The 21,528-nt window shown below is 45.0% G+C and overlaps 1 protein-coding gene across 1 annotated transcript in view; it reads left to right on the forward strand.

The window, feature by feature from the left end:
* Nucleotides 1-21,528, forward strand: part of LOC144824343 (stereocilin-like) — a 107,988-nt gene that overhangs the window by 60,676 nt on the left and 25,784 nt on the right. The window contains exons 8-9 of the mRNA XM_078683460.1: nt 3,725-3,911; nt 9,170-9,339. Of these exons, the coding sequence (XP_078539586.1) occupies nt 3,725-3,911; nt 9,170-9,339 (357 nt within the window). The remainder of the gene's footprint in view (nt 1-3,724; nt 3,912-9,169; nt 9,340-21,528) is intronic.

The raw sequence follows: 21,528 nt of genomic DNA on the forward strand, positions 1-21,528 counted from the left end.
TCCCCCTTCTGGCCAAGAGAGGTCATGAATGTTTTTGTACTCCTATTTGGATTTTGGCATTATATTCAGTGGGCAAATGAGGAAGTCTGTCAAAGGCAAAGTAACTAGATTGCTCATTCATATATCTCTCTCTAACCCCCTTCTTCAATTTGTCAAAAATCTATGTATTTGTGGTCCCTTATATGATATCTTGAAACCATGAGTAAACCCTTCCAAGTAAACGGCGGCCCTTGGTTTCAGATGATGCAACAGCAATTCTGCCAGTACGTGCAGTCTAAATGGACTCTTACAAGTCCCCTGTCACCTCCTTTCCCTCCTCTTTCTCCATTACTTTATGCTTTTGCCACCTGGTGGCATTGGAACCATTCGGGTACTTATGTTGCAATTTACATGAGAATTTTGTCCATAGACCCTCATATTGAAGGACCAACTCACTCTGCATTACTGCCTACTAATTTTGTGAATATACCCACCCACCACGTCCTTGCTTGCACACCCTAGAAAGGGAGCTGTTATTCTGGTACTGTATGTCCACTTGGAGTGTACTTTCCTATAAATGGCCTAGTCGATGCCATACGTATTACGATAAGCCTTTATCTAAGGCTCCTCAACCTAGGCTCCTGCCCTCATTTTTGCATACCAAAATTCTTTATCATATGTTAATGATGCCGTCCCCCAAAATTTGGCTGTGCCTGCCTTATAATTTCCAAATATTTGAACAAAGATACACTAAACACTGGTACCTCCTGACGAATTATGCTGCCGGATATTGTAAAAACTTTTTCCACTTTTTAAATGGGCGATTTTTACTCTGAGTCCTGCCCCCTTGTCTGCGGGGTGCCTCAGGGCTCTTCCTTGAGCCCCACTCTCTTTAATATCTATGTGGCCCCGCTGGCAAGGGTGGTGCAATCATTTGGACTAGAGGTGCTGTCCTATGCGGACGACACGCAGATCATGGTCTCTATTACTCAAAAGATCAGGGACTCTGTGCAAAACTTTAAAGACTGTATGACAGCTGTATCGGCATGGATGGTTCATAATTACCTCAAATTAAATTGTGAGAAGACGGAGGTCTTGATCTTCGGGGACAACTCTGACATCTGGTCAAGCGAGTGGTGGCCCAGTTCCCTGGGTACCTGTCGCACTCCTGTGTCCCAGGGGAAAAATCTTGGAGTGGTGGTGGATGACAGCCTTTCCATGTCTCGTCAGGTCTCTAGAACAGTGGCCACATGTTTTGGACTCATTCGAGTCATAAGAAAAATTTCCCAGTGTCTGTCACTCGAAGCCCGCAAAAAGGTAATCGTGGCCCTAATATTGGCCAGGCTGGACAATTGTAATGCCCTTTATCTGGGAATAAATAAGGGTCAGCTACGCCGCCTTCAGCTGGTACAAAATGCCGCTGCTAGGCTGGTACTGAATCTTCCCAAGCGTCACTCGGCTTCTTCTACTCTCTGTTCACTTCACTGGCTCCCGGTGGACCGTAGAGTCTTGTTCAAGACCCTATGCCTCACCCACAATGCATACTATGGACATGGCCCAGTGGGCATAAAGAATATTTTCCATAGGTACGCTCCTTCTAGGAATCTCAGGTCAGCTAATAAAAATGTGCTCGTTGTTCCTAGATTCAAAAAGATGAGATGGGGTGGAAGAGCCGTTTCACAGGCCAAGACGTGGAACTCTCTCCCTGTTTCCCTCTCGGGCCAGCAAGTTCACTCAATCTTCCGTAAGACCCTTAAGACCTGGTTGTTTCCAGCGAGACGAGACTTAGTATGTATGCTTGTTGTGCCTGTAGGCTCTTCTATACAGAGCGCCTTGATGCCCTTGGGCTTAGTTCGGGCTTTACAAATTCCCATTCATTCAATAGTGTGTGGTATTTCTGCCCTACATTTCAATTCCCCCTCCCATCTTTAGAACCTTCTTTTTGTCCTAATTTCTCAGTGTAATAATTGAAAACCGTCTAAATAATTCCCCGACCAAACATTTTCTGTACTATTCAGCATAAGATGAGAACATAGTGCCATAGTCAATCCCATGCCTTTCATTCTCTCCCCTGTCATCAAGTGTCTACCAAGACAACAACTTATTGCCTTTTTCCCTTCTCTCTCCATGGAATGACTGCATGTGTCATGGCCCTTTTCTCTGCACTCTGGACTGGTCCACCCACATTCAGCTCATGGATGCCTGTGAGGCAAACCACACCTTCAGTTGTTTGAACTCAACGTCACCAGGGAACTCTCAGCAGTAGGCTCACGTCACTAGCAGCCGGCCTCATCTCACTCCCCATGCACTTCCAATATGTATTTCACCACATTTCCTCAAACCACACATTCCCACCTGGATCCATGCTTTCCCTCATTTCTCTCCCTCCATGAGCCACAGACATTCTCATTACACCCCACTGCCATGTGGGATCCAGTACCAATTGAGCCCCTATCAGCCCAGTCTCCTGGCTCTTGTATCCTTCAAGCATTATCCCATTCTACCCAGTCTCTCCTCCGATCACAGGTCCCTACCCAGTTCACTACTCTTGGGTGCATCTGCTGCCACACCGGCAGCTCTACCCTATCAGTCGGGATACTCGTAAGCTCTCCTCCACCATTCCAGTGCTTCTTCCATGCGCTAGAGTCCATTTACGACCACTTCTCAGTGCTATTGCCACATTGTTCTCTTCCCACTTTCTGTCCACTCTCCATCTTCGAGACCTGCCTGCATCCCACAGGACTGGTGAGATCGGCATCCATCTCAGTCTGTGACCTGAAATGGCTAAACACCAGTGCATTCACCACCACCCCTACTCATCTTGTCTTATCCACGCACCCTTGGACTACCAGCGACCAAAACTTAATCAAATCTTATGATTGTGACTGCTTTTGGCTATGCAGAAAGCTATCCTTGAGTTTGAATTTGGTATGCCCTATGTCTACATTTCCTTCTCTCAGTTTGCACCTCACCAAAGTCCCGGGTTCTGGAAGCGGCCTTTGCACTCAGGGTTCCATCGCTTATAGAGTTCGCCTACACTTTGAAAACAGAGAGGAACCTTTATTCAATACGTTAGTGAGATATTCATTTTTCAAGATGTGTTTATTGTGACCACTTCTTCCCAGTGTATATTTATGTGAAAAATTAAGTGCAACTTATTTTAAATGATCAATTCATCATTGTGAATCAATTTTCAGAGGGAAGTCACTTTGAATACTTGTCTCACTTAAGTAAGGTCACTATTGTTTGAAATGAAACTAATCTGAATTTCTTTCCGCCTTGACATCTGGAATCTCACCTGCACATCTCTGGGACTCTGAAGACATACACAAACAAGACTCTGACACTATTTGGAGTGTTTTTCCCACATAGATCTTTTAGGACATTTGGGTCAAGATTAAAAACATTGCTCTGTTGTCTGAATGATGTCTAGCTGTCTTTTTTAACATGCGATTCTCCTTTAGTCTCCTATTTCTTATTTCCTCTTTGCTCTCATTTTTCTCTTGCTCTACCTCACTGACTCCCACTAGCTTTTTCTTCCCACTATTCACTTGTTTTTCTCCTCTATGATTATCCTTCCGTCTTTCTTCCAACTTTTCTCTTGCTCCTTTACTCTCTGTCTGTCCCTCCCTCTCTCTTCTTACTTTTCTCTTGCTCTCCCCTTTCAGTACTGTCCTCGGCATTTACAGTCAAAGTTTCCTTAATCACTCTTGTCTCTAACTGTCCCATCTGCTTTTTTCCGTAGACCTTGATCACTCAGCAGCGGTTGGACCTGGTGTTTGGCAGTGAGAAGCAATGGGCTCAGACCTCCTTTGGAGCATTATGCCAGCAGAACGTGGGACAGGCCAGCGAGGATGCCCAACTTCAGTCCAAGCAGTTCTTGGTGCAGTACTCCATCGGTCTACTGGGCAACAGGATGAAACCCAAAGCAGGTAAAAGAAACATATGTAATGTAATGTAATGTGGATTTGTAGAGCGCAAAACTTGTCACCTGAGTAGGTGCAGGTTCTGCAAGAAGGATCAGGTTTTCAGTTCCTTGCAGAAAACATACGCGACGCGGCTGTCCTGATGAGCAGGAGGAGGTCGTTTCAGGATTTGGATGCCAGATAAGAGAAGGCCTTACCTCCTGACTTGCACCTATGGATACTGAGGTGTGGGTGAACATGAGTGATGCAGAGTGGAGGTTCTTGGTTGCTTAGTAGAAGTGTAGACAGTGGTTTATGTAGGTGGGGCCTTGGTTGTGAAGTGGCTGGTAGGCGTGGGTGAGCATCTTGAACTGTCAACGTTTCTGATTGGCAAGCCAGTGTGGTTTTCGAAGGTGAGGTGTGATGTGCATGCGATGAGGAAGGTTGAGGATTAGTCTGGCTGTGGTCTTTGGACGGTTTGGAGTTTGTATAGCAGGTGTGCGGAGATGCCGTAGTAGAGGGTGTCGCCGTAGTCCAGTCTGCTTGTGAAAAGCAGGCGAAGGTGACTGCATTGATTTGATGTTTCATAGTGAGGTTGGTGTCCAGGATATTGCCCAGGTTTCTGTAATGGTCGGAGTGTGAGGGGTGGGGCATAGTTCTGTGGGCCACCATGTGGAGTATCAGGGTTTGTTATTGTTGCCAAATATCAGTACTTCTGTATTGTCAGCATTGAGTTTGAGGTAGTTGTATCTCATCTAGTTGGCCACGTTAGACATGCATATTTTGAAATTAGTTTTTGTGGTGTTAGTGTCTTTTGAGAGGGATAGGATGAGTTGTGTGTTGTAGGCATAAGAGATGATGTTAAGTTTGTGGGTTCAAATGATGCTTACTGGAGGAGTCATGTATACTTTGAAGAGCATTGGGCTGAGTGAAGAGCCTTGCGGGTCGCCGAAGATGAGGTCCTTGGGTTATGAGGTGAACGGAGGGAACTTGACCCATTGAGTTCTTCCAGTCAGAAAAGAGATTATACACTTGAGAGCTGGTCCTTCGATTCCGGTTTCTTGGAGTCTGGACATAAGTATGTTGTAGGACGCTAAGACAAAGGAAGCACCAAAGAGGTCTCGGAGAATGAGTGCAGCAGTGTGGCCTCAATCTAGTATGGAGCGAATGCTGTCTGAAACTGTACTGAGGGCTATCTCAGAGCTGTGGTTGCTGTAGAAAACTGATTGCAAGCTGTCCATGAGTTTGTGGTGTTCACAGTAGTGGTAGAGCCTACGGTTGATGGCCTTTCCTATGAATTTGGCTGAGAAGGGGAGCAGGGCGATAGGTTGGTAGTTGCCGAGGTTGTCGAGGTCTGCATATGGTACCTTGAGGAGCAGGGTCACTTCTGCGTGTTTCTAGGCATCTGGGAAAGTGGCTGTATTGATGGAGGTGTTGATGATGGTTGTGAGTGCCATGCTTATTGTGGAACTCCCTAGGTTGAAGATGCGGTGGAGACATGAGTCTGAGGGAGCCCCTGATTGGATGGATGCCATTATAGCTGTTGTGTCTTCGTTGGTCATCAGGGTCCTCACTGTGAGTGGGGTGATCTTAGTGGTGGCGGTTGAAATAGAGGACGGGTGTGGTTGAGGGTCAAAGTTCCTGTAGAGTTTTAGATATCTTGTCATGGAAGAAGTCAGAGAGTTGGTTGCAGAGTCCTTGTGATGGAGTTGGAGGTGACTGCCGGATGAGTGAATTCCATACCAGTAGTGAAGAGCTCTTTGTATTTGTTGTTGCTGGCTTCAATCCTCTGGGTCAGAGCTTTCTTGTTGGTATTTTTCAGTTCATGGTGGTAGCTCCTAAATGAAGTCTGGTATGCCTTCCTGGAGGCAGGTTCTTGTGAGGTTCTGCATTTTCTTTCTGTTTGCATCGCCTCTTGGACTCTCAGAGTGCAACGGTGTACCGGGTTTTAGTATCCGTCAGAATACAAGTTGCGTAGATTCAGAAGTACTGTTAAAACGCGATATTGCTCGGGTTTGGATTACGCACCCGGAACCGTAATCCAAACCCGAGCGATATCGCCGCAGACTTACTCCCCGCACTACGGGAACTATTTACCTTAGAAAGTCTCTACACTGCCCGCGTTTTAATACGTGGACAAAGACACACTCCAGAGTTACTCACCCTGAAGATCGTATTACCTAGCAACACCGCTTATCAAAGTATCTCGACATATCCGCTGGAGAACAGTACTTCTGAATCTACGCAACTTGTATTCTGACGGATACTAAAACCCGGTCTCGAGCGGAGCCGGGTCGGAATTATCACCGGCACCGTGACCTGTGGTTTCATATCCATTACCTACAGCTCTGAGGAGTCGCGGAAATAGTGTGTTTTCTTGCGACGAAACACGTGTCGGCTGGCTATCTATGAACAATAAAAGAGGAACCGAAACACTGGTGGTCCACTCCTTCGCCCATGAAATTTGAACTTTTATGTCCATTGAGACATCTATTTTGCTTGGACTCATATATAAGTGTGCAGCAGGTTTTGCTTTCGTTATATTTAGTGTGTCCTTAAAGCACATTTTGAGGGGTTACAGGGACTTGCCCCTTACCTGCATGCACCTTCTGCCTTACAGCATTTCTCCTGCGCGTTACCTTAGCAGTGCGCCCAGTATTTCCATCAAACCTAAAACCCTGTCCTCTGTTGTTGTAAACTGCAACGGTGTACCAGCTGGCATGTTTGTTTGTCCTCTTCAGGTTGGTGTTTATGAGGGGTGCAAGGATGTTGGCACTGTTGGAGAGACAGTTATTGAAACAGTTTGTGTTTCTTTTGGTGTTGTCACTGAATATAGTGGGGTGGAGCTGAAGAGTGTTGAGCCATGCAACTTTGGCTCTTCCAGCTGCAGGTGGTGGTGCGTAACCTCTACGTCAGTGTGGTGGGTGCGGTCGAGGTGTTGAAGTGTATGATGAAGTGGTCTATCCAAGTGAGCAGAGAGATGTGGCTGACCTTGATTTTGCTACTGGATGTAAAGATAGGGTCCAGGGTGTGTCTTGCAATGTGCATAGGCCCTTTCATGAGCTGAGTGAGTCCGATGTTTTGTAGGCTATCTAGTAGGTCTATGATGTTTGAATCTGTGGGATCGTCAAGATGGCACTTGACATCGCCTAGGAGTAAGAAGTCTTTGAAGTTTATGGTAAATGGGGTGACAAGATTGGTGAGGAGTTTGCTGAAGTTGCTCCAGAATCCCGGTGGCCGGTATGCAAGGATCCCCCTGATGGTGGTTAAGCCGTCCATATGGAGCTTGAAATGTAGGTGTCCAAAGAAAGTAATTTCTTGGAGGCAGTGCATTTGATGATGTCTCTGTGTAAGATGGCGATGCCACCACCTGGTTTAGTGGTTCGGTCCTGGTGCAGGATGTTGTGGTACCTGTTATCCCAGTAAGAGAAACTTCAGGACCAGGGGACACTCTCATAGAGACCTCATATTCACCAAGAGGTTTTAAGTCTCTGGAGATTCTAAGAGTGATCCTCCTTGCACAAATTATCACTCAGAAGTGTATGCACGTCCTTCTGTGCACTAACTTCTCTGTGCCACGCAGAGCATGATAAGCCACAGCAAAAAGGTTTTTGGAGATGGGCAATAAAAACAACTATTTTCAACAAAAAAAACCTGCAGTCCCTGCATCAGGGATCATACCAGGGATCATCTCTTTAAAAACACACTGAGGGTTTTTCAGCTCAGGCTTTCCACCGGGCACACTTTCTGATGGGATTTTCCGGATTACCGCAACATCGGAAGCAGGACATAGGTTAGGTTCAAATCACTTTCAAAAGACCCTCGAACCTCCACCTTGAGTTGTGGAAAGTCTTGAGGTCAGACACTATGGAAGCTCAATACAAGTCCCATATTAATTCGGTTGGGCCCAGATACAGTATAACAGGCCCCATCAGGATTACCAAATCTGTTGTAAAGCAGCCAGTGTTTTTCACCCTCCCACTTCTGCTGCTGAAGTGCCTCTGTGAAATAATGTAGAATCACTGCAGGGACCGAGTGCTGCATTTTTAATTCCCTGGTAATTATCCATTTCTTAGGGGGCCATTGGGGTTCAATTTGTAATTCAGGGTAATTCCCCAATGCCTGAAAATTATAAATTTTTATGGTATAGGAATTCGATTGGGGTGGAAAGCTGGGCTATTATGCAAAAGACACACAATTGATTGACGGAATGCAGAACCAGGCGTGCAATGCCCATTGGGCTCAAAGGGCTTCAGCCCCCCTCCTCCCACCGTCGTGTGTGGCAGCCCGGGCTGAGACAGCATCCTGAGCACACACACAGCCGCACCCGAGTACTTCACAGGTCTTTAAAAGACCATTTGCTTGTTAATGAGGCTTTGTTGTTTTTTCAACCCTTCTGAGAGCCCCTACATCTCCACTCTGCCTATTGCAGGAAGAATTAGCCCCCTCCGAAATATTTTCTTAACCCCCCCACCCCCCGGAATGTGGCTCTAGTTGCGCCTCTGTGCAGAACAAATCAAAACATTCACCCCCAGTCAAGAGATCTGGGTTAAATCCATCATTCTTTTGCTCACCATGCCACCCCTATTTAAACCTGGCCATATGCAAATCAGTCTTGACCCTGTGCCTCATGGGAACAGTCCAGCCCGAACCACCAAGCCAGGTACTCCCTGGACCAGAAAAAAGCATCCTAGGACCGGTTTCAGGGTTTCACCCCTCATCAGCCAGGATAGCTTGAATCCAGTGGCACAGCAAGCTATTATGCAGCCCACTTGTAATGGGGCCCTGAGAGTGGTCTATGGGCTCACTCTGTTTGTTACTAACCCTTGTGTTTGAAGTCTAGCACTTTGTCACCTCTGACTCACATTTATGCATTGGTCCAGGTGTTTTGGTGTCAGCACAGTGCCCCTCTGTCCTGTCCTCATGTATTGCCCCAAGGTTTGCCGTCCACCTGTTGCTTGCTCTGCTTTGTTGTCATACAATGACCCTGGTGTTTTGCTGTCTAAGCAGGTCACTCTCTGCCAGATCATCACATTGACATTGTTATTTTTCTATCCACATGGTATCCTCTTTGCCTGTCTCTCTCCTGTTTGGCGGTCACGCTTTCTGTCTCTTCCAAGTCCTCATATAAAGATGCTGGTGTTTGGAGTTAATGTGGGGCATCTCTGGTTGTCATCTCCGGTGTTTAGTGTGTGCACGAGTCCTGCCGCTTTGTCATCACAAACTGACCGTAATGCTGACACTTAGAATCTGGCAGCACAACCTTGTTTTTGCTTTTTCCACAGGGTTGACACCTACATGTGCGGCCGTGAAATCCACCGTGCCCTCAGCGTGGCCACCTGACATCCTGGCTGGCATGCCCACTGATGAGTTCAAAAACTGCCTGGAGGCACTGGGGCAGGATGAGCATTTCACTCCCAGTGACCTGTCGCTGCTGCTGGCCAGAGTGCGCTTGGTAGGTACTGTCACCTCTAAGAATGTTAAACATTTATTAAAATAGCTTTCAATAAAAATAGCATGTTGAAACTTAAATCTGGGCTTACAATCTTTTTGGTAGTGGAATATAAGGTTCTGAGACTTTGGACTGCCAGAAGATGGAAAGAGGCGGATTGGCAGACAGGGAGATAGTGGCACTTCAGAGAGGCTGGTGACTGCGTCAGCTCGTGGTGATGGAGAGTGTCAGGTGACACCTGCCTCTCCCCCCTTTAACTTTATCCATTGTAGAACTCCATTGTTTCATGCCCTTCCACTGAATTCTGGAGTTGCTCCTTGTAACACCTCTGTGTTGATAAGAACCATTCATCCATGGCATTATTTAAATTCATTGTACACACAGGTTAGAGGCATTGTTTAGAAACATGGTCCTACATACCCTGATAATGTTGATAACTATTGATTATTGTGAAGTGGTATTGTTTAGGATTGAACATACATTCTTAAGTGGTAGTGAAAAGACAGGTGGTACCTCCTTCTGAGATATTTTTAGAATGATGGACTAACTCCTTATTTCCATGGAAATGGCTAGAATATAGTTACTTCTTTCCATCATATAGTGTAGGCCTGCGGTACAGTACATCCAACCATGAAATTATTTGGCATCTGGGTACATACTCGGCTGGCATGGTTTGAAATTATCTAACTTATTTTGCAGTATTGTTGAGCATCCGATCACATATGTCTGTCTACACATTGTTTAATATCGCGGTAGATACTTTTAAGGCATTACCCTGAATCCTTTTATATACATACAAGGTATTATAGAGATCATACTCTACATTTGGTTCTCATTGCTCATGTATGTATCCATATGTGTGATTCGTATACTGCAGGTCTTGCTGTATTGAGCATCTGAGTGCTGTACATTTGATGGCGCAATGTTATCAGCTTGGGTTATTTCTAAACACAATACTCACATGGGCCCATAAAACATTCACACAATAAGCTGGCAATCTTGCGCTGAGGTTCAGGACTTTATCTGACTTGAATTATATATAATTTACCAGTACACTTTTCTTACCAAATCCTTAATACCTTAGTACTTAATTTCCTCTGGTTGATGGAGCAGGTTGTTAGCATAGAAGCCATAAGAATAACATTTACTCTTATTTTCCTTGAATGACCACAGACTCGGGAGGGTTTAAAAAACTTTATCTATGCAATATTTTGTGAGTCAAATACCAATACAGGTCAATCACCAACTTCTCAAGGAGAAAAATAATGATCAAAGCAAAGATCTTTAGAGACTTAGTAAACTTTCTAGACATTGGTACCTGGAAAGGGTGAAAAAGGGAAACTGTACAAAGACATACCACACAGATTTATATTTACCTAAAATGGTGCGAGGACCAACCCCTTGCCAAGGGCTGGAAAGAAAGGGCTCCCGACTAATCAGGAGCCAACAAGTCAGAACAGGACAGGTAACCTCTTCTAAGTGCAACGCCAGTGTTACATCCCTCTCTGGTGCTACTCGTGAACCCCTTCTAGATGGACAGAGTTGTCTCCTTCAGCAATCTCCAGATTCTTCTTTCAGAGTGCGCGGCCAGCACTCTGAGCTCCGTGGCATCTGCGATCTCCTTCAGCATACGTTGGGTCAGTGACAGGTCTGTGACAAGTCGGACAATCTAACTGACTAAGCCTACCTTAGTTATACCATTTTCCAGGGTATGTACCACCCCCCAAAGTTTCAATATTTGTGTATTCAATTGGTCAGTGGTATGGGGAGAGGTCATCACACCATACTAATGTGAAGTCATCTTCTTTAATTTAATTGCTCTATGTTCTTGCCCTTAAATTTACTTTCCCAGGTTTTTATTCATCCCAGCAACATTCATATTACTTTTAATACAATGTATTTTATTTGTATGCAACTTCTTCCCCTCTCCGGGTCAAGAGGTAAAGTTCTCAGGTGCATCACTGGTAAGATGGGAATTGGCATCCTTTCAATGTCACCGCTCGAGGTATTGCAGTGTTCCCAGCGCATGCGTATAAGGTTAAAAGATGGCGATTCAAGTCACCCTTCAGGCCCAAATACGAGCTAATTGTAAAGTCAAAGAAGGACAAGTTAGAATACGTAAATAAATGAATGCACTGTATACCATTTATTTCTACTCTAATCCCATTACTTTTTTTAACTATTGCATTAGCAGATTAGCAAAACACTCAAGATTTAGTTCAAGCAAAAGCAAATGCATTAGCATGTGGGTTTCATTTCATAAAGCTTTATTCGGAACAATAAAATACATGTCCATAAAAGCACATACAGTTATGAAAACAAACATTTCATTAAAAAAGAAAAACAAAGAAAGAAATGTGGGTTTCAAAGCGGCCATTTTAGGCACTACTGTGCAGCTGCAAAGAATTCCCAGCAAAAGCAAAGAACGTCATACTACGTAGGTGCAGTAGACGCATGCGCAGAAGAGTTCCCGCATTTTCAGCAGCCATTTTAGGACACTCTGATTACTTATTAGTAACGCACATTTAAAAGCTTCCCCTAGATACAGAAATGTTGTGTGGTGCAATTATTAGTATTCACAAAAACATGTTGGTTAATTTGTTATATGTTATTTCGAGAGGGTTGAGTTCAAGCAAGTTTCCTTACCTATGAAACCTTGCTCCATCCCATTAATTTGATATACAATAAACAGAGACTGATGACATGGGTCAGATATGGCCTGGGAGGACACTGTACAGCATAGATGGAATTCTATATAAGGAGACTGTGAAGTGCAAGGGGGTAGAGTAAACAATCCACACACTGCATTGAATGAGGCTGGAAGGGGCAGTGAGAGAAGTAGGGAGGCAGAGAGTGGGCGAGAGAGACAGAGGAATAACTGAAATCACAGTAAACCATTGGGATATGAATGTGTGCTCTTTAAACCTGAAGTTGCGCTGTGACAGGTGAAGTGTGAAAGAAGTGCACCTCTGCAAGTTACAGTAAGTAACAGATGGCCAGCAAGAAAGGACGTTCTAATAAAGTCAAGAAGCAGACCTGGATTTTGTACTTGACGGATTGGTGGGTAGTCCTTGAATAATAGTTGCTCAGGCCTAAGGCTGCCTGTCACGCGCTTATTATGGACAGTCTTATGTTATTATGGCTATCCGTGGCATGTGGCATAATTGTATTGTATTGTAATTGCATTTATATAGCGCTTACTACCCCTGATAAGGTGTAGAAGTGCTTTGTCGGCGAGTAGCACGCTACTCCGGGACCCATAGAAGATTAGTGTTGAATTTGTATAGTGAAACATGCAAGTACATTTTAAGTGGTAGATAGGTTAGTCAGCTATTTGGATTTGGAATGATAGCAGAAGGATAGAGGAGGACAAAGGTTTGTATTTATATCACGCTTGTTGACGCACACTATTCAGGAAGCCTACAAAGGATTAGTGGTGAATTAATATGGTGAAATATGAAGTAATTTCAGTGGTGGATATTAATCAGTTACTTGGAGTGAGAAGGATAGCGGAGGGATAAAAGGGGAAGAAAGATTTGCATTCATATAGCACTTGTTACCCCTGATGGGTGTTGAAGCGCTTTTCTACGAGTAGCACGCCACTCCGGAACTCATAAAGAATTACTGTTGAAAATTAGTATAGTAAAAAAAAATATGAAGTAATTTCAGTAGTGGATATCTTATTCAGTTATTTGGATAGTATATTAGTATAGATTAATATGGAGTTTGAGAAGTGAACATGTTAGTCTGTTAATTTCGATTGAAAAGGATAGTGGAGGGATAAAAGAGTGAAAGATAGCAATAGGAGGTGGCTTTTGGATGAGTAAAAAGGAGTTTTGGAGGACTCAGAGGAAAGAGTTTTGAAAGGTTTGTTTTAGGGGACCGGTATAGTAAAAGAGGTGTCTGATGATGCAAGGAGGGGTAGAGTAGGAGAGAGTCTAGAAAGGGTTATTTTGGCAATCATAGTAGTGGCATGGGGTTTGGGATAAATGAGAGAGTGGATCTAGAGAATATATTGATAGATGTATAGGATGAGAGATAGGGTAGTGCATTGGAAGGAGGAGTAGAAGAAGTTTGAGATGAGTCAGAAGGTTTGGGCTAGAAGATATATTGAGCAAAGTATAGGCTGAGAAATAGGGTAGTGCATTGGAAATGCTAAATTTGAAGAAAGTGATAAATATATAGATCCATAATTACATTGAAAGTATATAGATACAAAGATGATTTTTATTTATTTATTATTATTATTTTTTCTCTCAACAACATAATTATTTTACATGTTTATACAAAGTAATATACAAAGATAGGTACATATCTATAGTGAAAAAAAAATGCTTATATACAGAGGGATATGCTGTAAATTTCTGTTTGTGTATGGTGCTTATGTGGGGAAGAGCCAAATCTTGAGTAGTTTTCGGAAGATAAGGTGGTTGTCAGTGGACCTTATGTTGGGGGGTAAAGAGATCCATAGTTTAGCTGCTTCAACAGAGAAGGATGTGCCACCCATGTTTTTTTTCTTGTATGGTGGGATTTTAAGGCGAGATGCTCCTTTAGAGCGGAGGTTCCTTTGTTGAATGTGTTTGGCGATTTTATTCCTGATGAAGAGCGGTTCCATGTGGGTGATACAAAGCAGCTTGAACGTGGATCTTCTGGCAACCGGTAGCCAATGCAGGGCTTTCAAGGCAGGGGAGATGTGGTCTCGCGGTTTGATATGCAAGAGTAGTCTGGCAGCCGAGTTCTGAATCCGTTGTAGTCTTTTCATGGTCGTTAAAGGTGATCCGTGGTAGAGGCTATTGTCGTAATCACGTTTGGACAGAACAAGGGAGATGGTGGCTTGGACCTTGTGTGGAAATCCCAAATGAGGGAAAATTAGTCGCAGCGTTTTTATAATAGCAAAGCTTGATCTTGCTTGTTTATCCACTTGGGCATTCATCGACAGCTTGGAGTCCATGGTCATTCCGAGGTTTCTTACTTCCTTCGATACTTTAGGCAGTGATCCCAGTTCATCAGGCCATGCGGCAAGCGGGTTGTAATGTTTCCAATCGCCACACGTGAGTATTTCAGTTTTTGAAGCATTCAATTTGAGATGGCTCCAGGTCATCCACTGATCCACGGCTCTGAGCCAGCTGAAAATTGGTGATTTTCCAAAGTCTTTGGGGCATTCCAGTTGAAGGAGCATTTGCGTGTCATCTGCATAGTTATAGCACGTGAGGTGAAATTTATTGATCAGTACTGGTAATGACTTCATGTAGATGTTGAAAAGCATGGGCGAGATGATAGAACCTTGATGGACCCCTGCTTTTGTGGAGTACAGTTTGGACGAGAAGGTGGGGTATGGATGACATTAGTTCTGTTTCGAAGGTAGGACGCGATCCAGTCTAAAGCAGTTCGCTCTATGCTGGCTTCATAGAGTCTTTTTTTCAGAGTGTCATAGTCAACCGTGTCAAAGGCAGCTGAGAGGTCCAAGAGGAGTAGAGCAGCAACCCCGTTGCGGTCAACTGTATTCTTTAGGTCATCCCAGATGGCAAGAAGGGGAGATTCAGTGCCTCTTCCCGGACGGAATCCTGTTTGGAAGTCTGAAAGTATGTCATTCTCGTCAATTAATTGTGAGATCTGGGCGAGCGCTGCTCTTTCCATCAGTTTGCCCAGGAACGGTCCATTTGTAATGTGTCTGTAGCTGTCAGGGTTCAGGGGGTCCAAGTTTGTTTTCTTCAGTAAAGGGCGTATGTATGACTTTTTGAGTTCTTCAGGAAATATTCCAGTAGTTCAGGAATCGTTGATGATTCTTCTTACTGGAGTGGCAGCAGAGGTTGTTAAAAGAAGTGTCTTGAAAGTTTCTGGCGGACAGGGGTCAGAAGGGCTGCCGGCAGGCCTTCTTGCTTTGACCAGGTCCATAAATTCATCGTGTGAGATGTGTTGGAAGAAACGGAGAGGCTTGATTAGAGCATTCTTGGATTGTTGTTTTGTACAAGGGTTAGTGCTGGTGCTTTGTTTCTGTTTTAAGTACGATTCCAACAAACATGTCTGCTTTGTCGGTGTAATGATTTGCCAGTTTGTCTGTGAAATCTTGAGTAACAGAATGAGTTCCTTCTAGGCAATTTGGTTTGGGAAATTCATTGAGTATTTTATAGAATTCTTTATTTGCACATTTAGCGTTTTGAATTCTGTCTGAATAGTACCTTTTCTTAGCTTTTTTGATAGCAGACTTGTATAATCTGTTAATTTTCTGTAGGTGAAGTTTGTCTTGTTTTGATCCAGGTACGTTGCAGCTTTCTAATTTGTTGTTTTATTTCTTTTATTTCTATGTTTCTCCAAGGCGCTTTTTTTTCTTTTGTTCGGTTGTGTGGTTTTGAGTGGTATCAGGATGTCAAAAGCTATAGATTTTTAACAGAATTTATGGTTTCCAGATTTGTACTGGATGTTAGTTGTGTTTCCAAGTGTTCCAAATTGAGTTTGTTCCACGGCCGATAGGTGGATTGATGTAAGGTAGTTTTAGGTGAGTCGCTTAGCGTTGTTTTATGTTGGAAGGCAAGCAAGTGGTGGTCTGACCATGTGACTGGAGTTATAGTTTGAAAGGTAACTAGTTTAGTATTAGCAAAAATTACATCTAGGATATGTCCAGCGGTGTGTGTCGGATTGTGGACAATCTGATGCAGGTTCAATGCGTCTATGCCGGTGATTATAGTTTTTGGATGGGTCATATTGGGTTTATCAAACCAAATGTTAAGGTCACCCAGAACGCATAGGTTGGAGTGTATTATCAGGTTGAAACTGTGTCTAGAAGTGCGTCTGGGAATGTTGCCTTGCTAGGTGGAGGTATGTAAAGGAGCAGGAAGTTACAGGAGGAAGACGGTGTTGAATTGCATCTTGTTAGAAGAGCCTCTCAATTCTTTATGGAGATGTTGTCAATTTTAATGATATGTATTGTTTGCCTGAATACAACAGCTAGACCACCTCCTTTTTTGGCTATACGATTTTGGGTGATTATTTGATAGCCTAGAGGAATGGCTTCATGCAGGACTGGTGCCATGTCTTCTCCCAACCATGATTCGGTTATGAATAGTATGTCTGGTTTTGCATTGGTGAGAAGGTCGTAGATGTGATGCTTGTTTTTAGAGAGGGATCGAGCATTTATTAGTAGACAGTTTAGTGAGTGGCCTTTGGTGATAGTGGGACTTTGGTAGAAGAGTGATCAGTATTGTGTGGGTTTGTAGCAGGTGTGTTTTTAGTGCTGGTATTAGCTGTATTAGGATAACAATCATGGAGCTGTTCTGTATCATGTTCCTCATCCAGCATAACAAGCTGATGTTAAGGACCACAAATATCTACTAAAATGGAAAAACCGATAATTTTTATATTGTTTTGTTCATGAAAATGACAAACATTTGATTAGGGAAAGTTAGCCTTTTAATCCAAAATAAAAAGACTTAATTTGATAGCAAAATTAGTGTATTTTTGGAGACTGTCAATGTGATGCTTGGGAACAGAATGGTTTCATTTTTAGCTATGTTCTTTTTTTTCTTTAAATAGCTGGCCAAGTTTCAACCCTTCATTGTGCAGGACCTCCCTGAGGGACTCTGCTGGGCCGCAAGCACAGCTCCTCATAATTCCCATTCTTCTACACCTGAAGGAGCAGCAGTACAGTCAGGACAGGCTTAGCCTGTCCCAACAAATACTTCAGATGAGAAATAATGCAATGCCCATTTTCGCTAGAAGAGAGCACTGCTGTAACAAGTATGCTCATCAGCTAAAGTGGTGCCAAACCAGTGTTTTTCAGTTTAACCCAATAAGTAAACAATTCATCAAATAGGTACTATAGACAACGAGACATATGATGAAGATATCCAAGATAGCCTCTGAATACTTCAACTAACTAGTTCGACTAGATATATTTTTCAAGAAGATACTTCTCATTTTATTTTTATTTTGTCATTTGTTGTTGTGTGAGGTATTTTAACATGTTTCGTCTCGTCTTCCTTCCTTTATTAAAATAAAAAAGTTTGCGCTGAAGACTTGGATTATTACAACTCCGAGTATTAACAGCAATTGGGGAACTCGTATACTGTATTTAGTTCACGTTTAAAATAATTACTTGGGGAAAGTTTTTGTCAGAGATGTAACGGTCTAGTGTTTCACGGGTCTCGGTTGAGACCCGGAAACACCTACAAACACTGTAGCACCTTCTGGCCAGGCGTGGCCAGAAGCCTTTAAATAAAGGGACCGGAGTCGCTCGTGACTTCCGGTCCATACCAGCATCAGTGTGTGTGGTCCCCAGTCATTGCGGTGTGTGTACTGTGAGTCCGTGGCCTGAGAGTGTGTAGTGCCACGAGTGTGTCCTGCGCCCCTACACTGGCGACGAGGGTGGAGACACGTCTGGTGAGCCCAGCGGCGGAGCAGCGGGCTGGCGAGCGCAGCCGACACGTACCTGTGTCCGTGGGCCCTGTGTGTGCCGGTTGACGTCGGCGGAAGCCCCACGGCGCCTGAAGGGAGGCGTGCGGCGTGCAGGAGGTGCCGATGTGCCGGTAAGCAGCGTGAGTGGAGCTGCGTCAGGGACCGGCGTGGTCCGTTGTGAGAAGCGGAGTGAAGGAAAGGGCCGGTGAGGCCCCGGCGAAGGCCTCGTGGTGTGCGCGCATGCGCAGTGGTGACGTCTACGATCTCGGCAGCGCCAGAGTGGCGCGAAGGTGTCCCTGTTGGCTGCGTGTGCAGCGGTCATCCTTGTGGGTGGAAGAGCAGCGGCAACATCGTGCGCGGATCCCAGAAGGGAGAGCGTGTGAATAATAATCAAGCACTGGCAAGGCCAACTAGAAAAGAAAAGAAAAATCAGTGACACAGAAGAGCGTGAGAATAGTAATCAAGCACTGGCAAGGCCAACTGGAAAAGAAAACTCAGTAGCACAGAGCCCATGAACCGACAATAAGTAGAACAGAAACATTTTGTGAAGGAGCAACGTGGGGGACACAAGCCATAGGAAAGGGGGAGGAAGGAGTGAGAGTTGACTGAGGGGCACAGGATACTAGCCTCACCAAGATCATCCTGACAATGTCACAACAGGATGGAGCAGCTACAGGAGGGGCACAGCAGATTGCGCCCACAGCACCAGTGGCAGGACCAGCAGGACAGCAGATAGCGGGAACAGCGGTCCAACAGTCACCGCACTCGCAGATCAACCCACTGCCGCCATTTAGCGCACTTGTTGAACCAAGTACAGCGGCGCCAAGATGGACCATGTGGCTGCGCCGATTAAATAATTACTTCACGGCAACACGTGAGAAAGATGATGAGGTAAAAAGATCACTGTTGTTACACTTTGGAGGAGATGAGCTACACAAACTGTTCACACACCTACCAAATACAGGAGCGGCAACAGACTACAATGCGGCAGTGCAAGCGTTAAATGATCATTTTGACCCCCAACTTAACCCTCACTATGAAAGATTCAAGTTCAGACAATCCAAACAGAGAGAGGGGGAGACCATGGATGCGTTCCATGCAAGACTCCGAGAAATGATAAGCACCTGCCCGGATGATGACCAGACGAAGGAAGTAACTGCCCAACTGATTCAAGGCTGTAAAAGCAAGCATTTGAGAACACTGATCCTAAGACAATCACGTATCACGCTGGATGAGATTCTAATGCTTGCCAGGTCACACGAATTGTCAGATGCTCGGGCTACCGCGATGGAAGAAGCAATAAATCCATCCACCAGTAATGAGGTGACCGTGAAAACGGAAAGAGTAGACGCCATGAGAAGTAGCAACAGCGGTGGCAGAGGAAGATGGCCGACCCGGACGCAGCGACGAACTCCGTGTGGAGCCTGCGGATACGAAGAGCACAGCCAAAATGGCTGCCCTGCACGTGGGAAAGCGTGTGCCAAGTGCGGCGGATTGAATCACTTCACAAGCGTATGTAAGGGAGGTGCCAGAGGAAGTTTCAGAGGTCGAGAGACGGCAGGGAAGAAAACCCCGAGCAGAGCAGTCAGACAACTGACGCTAGAAGACACCCGGGGAAAATCGGCTGCGACAGGAGACAGATCCCAGTCCCGGTATCCACAAGATCTATATGACTCATCAACTGATGACGAAGATGAGTGCTATTACGTGTCGTTTGTGAACGAATTGAAGAGGAGACGGAGGTCACAACCGAAATGCGAAATACAGATCGACGGCTCAACAGTGACGGGAGTAATAGACACTGGAGCTACAATTAATGTAATGGGGTGTCAACACTACAATGCCTTGAGACCGAGACCACAACTTGTACCTTCAAAGGCACGCATCCTCACGTATGGAAGCACGAAGCCCCTACCCCTGAAAGGAAAAATGACTGTGCAAGTAAAGGCGGAAGGACAGGAGCTCACGACCACATTTCATGTCATAGACCGAGAAGCAGACCTACTAATAGGAAGCCACACAGCGGAAGACCTCAAGCTGATAGCGTTCGCAAATGTAGTAAAAGCGCTACACACCGAAGAGCTTCTCCAAATGTTCCCATCACTATTCCAGGGCCTGGGCACCATCAAAAGACCGCCTGTCAAATTGCACATCGACAAGGCAATACAGCCAATAGCCCTTCGCCATAGAAGAATTCCATTTCATTTGCTGTCAGCGGTGGAACAAGAGCTGAAGAAACTTGAAGAACAAGGGGTGATTGAAAAAGTAACTGGACCAACCCCGTGGGTGTCCCCCATGGTAATCGCTGAGAAACCACGACAGCCTGGAAAGATCCGGATTTGCATAGACATGAGGATGCCAAACAGGGCAATCAAGAGGGGAGGCACCTCACGCCTACAGTGGATGACATTTTAACTGACTTGAATGGAGCGCAGTGGTTTTCCAAACTTGACCTCAATGCAGGGTATCATCAACTCAAGCTAGCAGAAGAGAGTCGTTACATCACAACGTTCTCCACACACTTGGGACTGAGACGATACAAGAGGCTCAACTTCGGGATTACATCAGCGGCAGAGATCTTCCAGAATACAATCAAAGAGATCCTGTCCGGACTGAACGGAGTACTGAACATAAGTGATGATATTCTCATCCATGCGAAGACGAGTGAGGAACACCATAGAAGATTAAAGGCGACACTTCGAAGGCTAGCTGAGTTCGGAATTACCCTGCACAAGGAGAAATGCCAATTCTTCAAGCAGTCAATCGAATTCTTTGGATATGTATTCGACTCGGAGGGCGTCAAAGTGGACCCCAGGAAGTCATCAGAGATTAAAAATGCCCCGGCTCCGACAACTGCTTCTGAGGTGAGGAGTTTCATGGGAATGGCACAGTACTGTGCCAGATTCATTCCACAACTAGCCACGATTGCCGAGCCACTAAGAAACCTGACAAAGAAAGAAAACGCATGGCGATGGTCACCGGTGGAAGCAGAGGCGTTCGAAAAGATCAAGATAGCACTATTGGACAGTACGACAATGGCATACTTTGACACAGCAAGAGCAACAGAAATTATTGTGGACGCTAGCCCTGTAGGGCTGGGCGCACTTCTCACTCAAGAGTCAGAACCCGGTGTGTGGGTTCCACTGTCGTTTGCAAGCAAAGCCCTCACAGCAACGGAAGCAAGATACTCTCAAATAGAGAGAGAGGCGTTAGCGGTGAAGTGGGCGTGTAATCACTTTTATCTCTACATTGCTGGACAACCATTCAGAATGGTCACTGATCATCAGCCCCTCCTACCATTATTCAGAGGAACCGCTCCACACCCTCCACCCCGGATTGAGAGATGGGCTATTCAAACTCAACACTACCAAATGGAGCTGGTATACCGGCCGGGAGCAAAGAACCCGGCAGACTTTCTGTCGCGTCATCCCACTGAAAAGGAAGAAACTGGGGGTGATCAAGAAATGCAGACGGAAGAATTCATAGATATGGTTTCAAAGTTAGCGTGTCCACGTGCGTTGTCGGCAGAAGACATTGTAAGTCAATATGAACACGATGCAGCGATGGTCAAAGTCAAGGCATCCCTCGACGCAGGGTCATGGGAGAACTTTTTGCGCAATGTGGCTGACTGGAATGAAACCGATCGCAATCGGCTGTCCCAGATTTGGAAAGTGCACAACGAGCTAAGTAAAGCAAGCAATGGGCTGATACTGAGAGGGTCACGGATAGTAATCCCAGTGTCTCTTCAAGATCAGGCAACCATGTTGGCCCATGAGGGACACCAAGGGACAAGAAGAATGA

Source organism: Lissotriton helveticus, chromosome 3_1, assembly GCF_964261635.1.
Source record: "Lissotriton helveticus chromosome 3_1, aLisHel1.1, whole genome shotgun sequence".
Taxonomy (NCBI): domain Eukaryota; kingdom Metazoa; phylum Chordata; class Amphibia; order Caudata; family Salamandridae; genus Lissotriton; species Lissotriton helveticus.